This window comes from Pelmatolapia mariae, linkage group LG2, assembly GCF_036321145.2.
Source record: "Pelmatolapia mariae isolate MD_Pm_ZW linkage group LG2, Pm_UMD_F_2, whole genome shotgun sequence".
Lineage (NCBI taxonomy): Eukaryota > Metazoa > Chordata > Actinopteri > Cichliformes > Cichlidae > Pelmatolapia > Pelmatolapia mariae.
The window spans coordinates 28,965,175-28,971,912 of record NC_086228.1 but is presented as its reverse complement, the minus strand read 5'-3'; the positions used below and the strand labels follow the sequence as shown (position 1 = coordinate 28,971,912).

At 39.7% G+C, this 6,738-nt stretch overlaps 1 protein-coding gene across 1 annotated transcript; it reads left to right on the top strand.

Moving 5' to 3' along the window:
* Window positions 1–2,192: 2,192 nt before the first annotated feature.
* Window positions 2,193–3,521, top strand: LOC134634289 (transmembrane protease serine 9-like). Its single transcript, XM_063483419.1, has 3 exons — window positions 2,193–2,436; window positions 2,521–2,552; window positions 3,123–3,521. Exons 1-3 carry the CDS (start codon window positions 2,193–2,195, stop codon window positions 3,486–3,488), a joined length of 642 nt encoding a protein of 213 aa, XP_063339489.1. The 3' UTR covers window positions 3,489–3,521.
* The last annotated feature ends 3,217 nt before the right edge of the window (window positions 3,522–6,738 follow it).

The following is a 6,738-nucleotide window of genomic DNA, read 5'->3' as shown; positions in this document are numbered from 1 at the left end:
GAACCTGCCCCAAATTTCAGTGCGTCATGCATAACTGCAGTCAAAAAAGCACAAAGACCAACGAGTCTGACCTGATTCTTTGGTGGGGCCCTGATGACTGTTAGGAACAGGCGGGGATGGACATAATTGTGACATATTTAAAGTCTCAGATGACCTGAAACAGGTGCAGTTAACCATGGCTCTCCAACAGTTTCTGTGCTGCTTCACTGCGGTGATCATTTTCTTCTGCAAAGGTGAGAAAATGGTTTGATCGGTTGTTCTCTTTCTTTAAAGCAAAGACATGTCACTTAAAGATGAAATGGTAGGTTAATGTTTAAAGGTTTTATGTCAAAATGATAAACATCATCAATGACAGAGTTGAAGTTTGTCTCAGCAAAGATGCAGATTTTCTAAAAAAAAAACAAACAGTTTTAAATATAGAAATTAGACCTAAAGATCTACAATCCCCTAAAAAGTGTTGTGTTTAGTGTGATCAGTTCTTCAAGTTGAAGAAAACAATCACTGCTTACTTTCACAGGTTTGTCTGTTTTCTCATTTTCAGGTTGTCACTCACAGCAGCCCGGTAAGCATCCAAAGACGTTTGAACCTTGTCTCCCTTCTGTCAGCTGTACAGTAATGAGACATATAAAACTGTGATGTCCACATTTTTTTCAGTGTGCTGACTCTGGTTTTTCTGCAAACTGTGATTTTGTTCAATAAAATCTTCCAGTTTTCTGACACAGAGGAGGAACATCTGTGGATCACATGTAAACCACAGTCTGATGTTAAAATAACTTCCACATGAATGTCAGAGCTCAGGATCTCCCAGCAGAGCGTTGATCAGTGTTTTCTCTCTGAGTGGTTTTAATGTGCTGCCTGATCTGTTGAGCTGTGCTCTCTCTTCTTTGTCAGCTTGTGGCAGAAGTGCTGTGAACAGCAGCAACATCACAGGAGTTCATGATGCTGCACCAGGAAATTGGCCCTGGTTCGCTACTGTAAACTCTCATTCTGCAGGGTCTCTGATCACCGACCAGTGGGTGCTGACAGCTGCATCCTCCGTATCAAAGTGAGTCACTGCTGCAAGTTTACACTTTGTTGAGGAGTAATATGATGATGAAGGTGAAGTGTAATATTTATGTGCACTAGAGATATTTTTTAATATTTCCTCACTTCTTCTAACATTTAAAAGCAACAGCTGTCGCACAAAGTGCTGAACTGTAAAGTACAGAGTTGTCTGCACAACAATCAAACCAGATGTCACATTAATTTAATTTCATCCAAGACTATAAAGTCATCGTTTTTTAGGATCATTGTTTTGTCAAAGATGTGCTGCCACATGAAAATAATGACCTCATTCTGTCCATTCATGTCAGAAGATGGTTAGCTTAGCATAAAGACTTTAAACGGGGAACCTGTTGCTAATAAATACAACTACGCACCTCTGTAAGACTCATTAATGATCACATGCTGGGAAAGACTCAGTCACACTGTCATTTGTTTCTTTGTGTGCAGCTGTGATCAGCTGACGTCACAGTCAGCACTCAGTTCAACAACATATAAACAGATGTTACATGAGCTCTGTGGCTGATATCCAAAGCCTGCACTCTGTAATGCCAGCATTCAAAAGAGAACTTAAGGATCGGCATAAATTGACTTTGACGTCTGCTAACCTTGGTGCACTCTAACACTGACCACGCTCTGCACCGAGCACCTCTGTAACCTTCACCACAGCCCTGCAAACTAACCAGTTTAACCTGAACTAATCTGATACTTTCATGCAACCTTTGGAAAACACAGAATTATCAGCAGCACATTCACTGATCCAAGATCTGATTTTGAAAACTCTAAAATGAATCATAAAGATGTAAGTTACATATCTGGACATGTTGGAAAAGTTCCTGCTTTAAAAAAGTATCACACACAGTTTCTCAAACACCAGATCTCCATGCAGCACCTGAAACATAAACTTACTCAGTGTTATGGATGAATCTGACCATCAGAGTTAATTACTCATTTATGTAATGTGCCAGCAGTTCAACCACCTGTGCACACACACACACACACACACACACACACACACACACACACACACACACACGACAAAGGACTGAAAGGAAAAAGGAAACTCATGACATCGACTGCTTTGCTCTGTGACAATGATCAACATGAGGCACAATAAAAATATCTGTTGTGTGTGAAGGGATTTCAGTAGCATGGTGGTCTTTCTGGGCAGCAACAGCCTGTCAGATCCAAACCCAAATAACGTGAGGCTGAACGTGATAAGCGCCACCTGCCATCCTGGGTTCAACCCGTCGACTCGTGAGAACGACATTTGTCTTCTGAAGCTGTCGGCTCCTGTGAATTTCACAGACTACATTCAGCCGATCTGCTTAGCCTCAGAAAACAGCACTTTCAACAGTGAGACCAGCAGCTGGGCCATCGGCTTTGGTGACATTGGTAAATCATAAAATATTGATTTGATTTTACAGCACTGTGTTGGAGTCTTTAGAACAGCCTGATGTTTAAATTCTCTCCAAACAGAGAGATTGATCTTGAACCTGCAGGAGGCAAAAGTATCAATAGTGGAAAACAATGCGTGCAAAGCCAGATTTCCATGGATCTCAGACAACATCATCTGTACTAGAGAGACGAATGCATGTTGGGTGAGCACAACTTCGTTTATTATAATCTGTTGTTGACTGTCACTGAGATAATCTCACCTTTAGTCACACTTTGGTTTACTTGTTTTGCTGTAGTTGTCTATAAATATTAATATTCATGTTTTATCAAAGGTTGTTTTTAAAAAAACAAACAAAAAAACCCAAAACCAAATCTAATTTATTTGATGAAACTGATTCCTTTAAAAGAGCTGTCTGAAACTTTCTGTCTGTGGAATCGTCACTTTCATTTGCACCAAAGCAGCTGAAGTGGATTCACAGTGGTTCATGTTTCCTAACTGGACAGACTGATATCTATGAAGTTTTACTGACTGTGTTATACTGGGATGATCAACTGCTCACTTAATTTATTTGAGCAGTTTGTAACAAAACTACCAACAAAGTTAGAACTTTCTCAGGTGAAAAAGGTCAACCTGTAAGAGTTACACATCCGTCCTAATAACTTTCATCACTGTCTCTCCACAGGATAAACTTGGAGCGCCACTCATGACTCAGAGTAAATCAGTCTGGGTCCAGAATGGAGTTTTCAACTGGCCCGGATGCAATGTATTTCCTTCAGTCTACATTCCTGTGTCCCAGTACCAGAAATGGATCAGCGACACAGTTACAGGGACACCACCAGGCTTTGTTACCTTCACCTCCCCACATAGTTCATTACAAACCACTGCTCCTCCCACGGCTCCTCCCACCACTCCTACTGCCCCTCCCACTTCCCCGACATGTGAGGGTGTGTTTTGCAGTGGTGAAAACCTGATCCACTTCACTCACTTCACCTCACTGTGTGTTCTCATTGTGTTGCTCCATGTGTTTGCTGGAACTGTTGGAAACTAGATCAACACATTTACTCAAGTTCAAGTACAAACATGAAGAACTTTACCTGACATGTTACTTTACAACTTTAAGAACCTTTTATTTTTATTTGATTTTTTTCTCTATACATCCGTCTGTATTTGCTTTACTGTAACAACAACAAGGCTCTCAGAATGTACATGAATAAAAGGTTTAGAATTTGAACTATAAACCACTAAACAATAAAGTTTGTTTCTGTCGTTCTCTTTTTCCTAAAAGCGAGTGCTTCAGGAAAGTGAGCAGAAACAGAAACTTCACTGCATTTCACTGATACTGGAGACAGCAAACTGCTTTGCAAACTGCAAAGCTAACCCTAACCCTAACTTTTATGTTTATTGTAGCTGTTAGCTAAAAAGTCTCATTTAATGTAGTTTGCCCTGGGTTCAGCTTTGACAAAGTTGTCATCTTGTACCCTCTCAGAGCCGCGCATGCTTGCGGAGACCCCTACAGTAGGGAAACATGCAAATGAATGTCCAAACCTTTGTATTTGAGCTTTATTTATGTCTTAGACAACATCCAAACTCTTTAGCTAACTTAATAACTTTAGGTAAAATGAATAGTTTAATTCATTAGCAGTGTTGGTCAAGTTACTTGAAAAAAGTAATCAGTAACTAATTACTGATTACTTCCCCAAAAAGGTAATCCTTATTTTCAAAAGTAATTAGTTACTTAGTTACTTTAAAAAACATGATTTACAACCGGAATATGTAATAAAGCGATAGATCTTTCAGCCCAATTCTACTTTTTCTGCATAATCCATCATATAAAATCTAATCAAATGAAAAAGTCTCTTTTTGAAACTAGTTTTACTAGCACTCGCTTACGTCATTGTCATGAGACACTCTCGCAAAAAATCATGGTTTTGGTAACGCAGTAACGCAGCGTGCTTACAGGAAAGTAACAGTAATCAAATGACCTTTTTTGCAATAGTAATCCCTTACTTTACTCGTTGCTTGAGAAAAGTAATCAGATTACAGTAGTGTTACTGCCATTTCTGTTCATTAGTGCAGCATTACTGGATCACCTCTGTTTGAAGTGACATAATATCATATACAACTATCACTGAAGCAGCAAACTTACAAAAAAACAACATTTCTCATTCTCTAAACATTTGGCCACAGCTGTAGTGGTTGTTCACTCTTGTCAATAATTACATTTCTAAATTCTCTTTGTGCAGTTGCAGGTAAACAATAATTAATAGTGTCTGTTTCCTCAATCCAAACTGGAAGCTGGTTCCACAGAAGAGGGGCCTGAAAACTGAAGGCTCTGCCTCCCATTCTACTTTTAAATACTCTAGGAACAACAAGTAAGCCTGCAGTGTGAGAGCGAAGTGCTCTAATAGGGTGATATGGTACTACAAGGTCATTAAGATAAGATGGGGCCTGATTATTTAAGACCTTGTATGTGAGGAGCAGGATTTTGAATTCTGGATTTAACAGGAAGCCAATGAAGGGAAGCCAAAACAGGAGAAATCTGCTCTCTCTTTCTAGTCCCTGTCAGGACTCTTGCTGCAGCATGTTGGATTAACTGAAGGCTTTTCAGGGAGTTTTTAGGACTTCCTGATAATAAGGAATTACAGTAGTCCAGCCTGGAAGTAATGAATGCATGAACTAGTTTTTCAGCATCACTCTGAGACAGGATATATCTAACTTTAGAGATGTTGCACAAATGGAAGAAAGCAGTCTTACATATTTGTTTAATATGTGCATTGAAGGACATGTCCTGGTCAAAAATGACTCCAAGGTTCCTCACAGTGTTACTGGAGGCCAAGGTAATGCCATCCAGAGTAAGAATCTGGTTAGATACCATATTTCTAAGATTTTCAGGGCCGAGTACAATAACCTCAGTTTGATCTGAATTAAGAAGCAGAAAGTTAGCGGCCATCCAGGTCTTTATGTCTTTAAGACATTCCTGCAGCTTAACTAATTGGTGTGTGTTACCTGGCTTCATGGACAGATAGAGCTGCGTGTCATCTGCATAGCAGTGAAAATGTATGCTATGTCTTCTAATGATGCTGCCTAAGGGAAGCATGTATAATGTAAACAGAACTGGTCCTAGCACTGAACCCTGTGGAACACCATAATTAACCTCAGTGTGTGAAGACGACTCTCCATTTACATGTACAAATTTTGAGTCTATTAGATAGATATGATACAAACCACTGCAGCACAGTACCTGTAATACCTACAGCATGTTCTAATCGCTCTAATAGGATATTGTGGTCGACAGTATCGAACGCTGCACTGAGGTGCACAGAGATGAGTCCACTGTCAGAGGCCATAAGAAGATCATTTGTAACCTTCACTTAAGCTTATTTAAGTTGCTTGAAGATGTTTCATCCGAGAAGCAGTTCAAAGGTCAAATGGTGGAGAGAAATGCTCCGTCTTAGCTGCATGCGTGCACAATTGCGCACTGCTGGTTCGGTCTCCGCACACAGAAAATCTGCATTGCGCACAAAACATAATCTAACCTGAATTGAAATTAAAATAAATATGTTAACAATTCATTCTGTTTTGCAGTGTGAGTCAGTAAGTGACCGGTGACTGGCTGCTCCAGCCAATAATGCGATTCACATTCGTATATACGCAGCTAATCAACGTGGTTGACAGGCTATGATAGCGTCCTTATGTGCCGACACCGGTGTTTTAGCTAGCAAAGTGGCGTGGCTGATGTGGAGTGAAGCCACGTTAATGACAACGTGTACAACCATTGGAGATGTGAGCAGGACAGACGGAACAACTGACACAACAATTGTTGTGTGTGTCAGAACAATGAGGCGACTGCTGAATGTTACATCTCCTGTTGTCAGGCCTGCAGGTATCAGGCTGTTGTTCTCCTTTATCTCATAGTGGACAGAAATTAGTTTTTGGAGTGGCACAAATAATTTGTGTGGCATAAAATTTGATGCAGAACAGCTGATTGTTCTGTAAATAGTTTGAAATGTTCGTTTAAAAAACGCCTTGGCTGCATTTTTAGGTAAACAGCTGCAAAAAACTTTGTTGTTTGCATAACTCAGTTACTTTTTTAAAGAAGTAACTATATAATTAATAGCCCAACATTGGTCATTATATCCTGTATTTTGCAGACAGAGAGTTACAGGACTCTCTCCCAGACCACAGACTCACACTCATAATACAAGTCAGAGCTTTATGTAAAAAAAAAAAAAAGAAAGATGTGTTTTCAAAATTGGAGTTCAAGTTATTTTTACTTCCAATAGTGTTAACATACTACA

Bases quoted from the DNA above. Each gene is read 5' to 3' on its own strand.
- LOC134634289 (XM_063483419.1), top strand. From the start codon at position 2,193: ATGGTGGTCTTTCTGGGCAGCAACAGCCTGTCAGATCCAAACCCAAAT. The intron at 2,437-2,520 runs GTAAATCATAAA...CTCTCCAAACAG, and splicing joins CATCGGCTTTGGTGACATTG to AGAGATTGATCTTGAACCTG. The intron at 2,553-3,122 runs GTATCAATAGTG...GTCTCTCCACAG, and splicing joins TGAACCTGCAGGAGGCAAAA to GATAAACTTGGAGCGCCACT.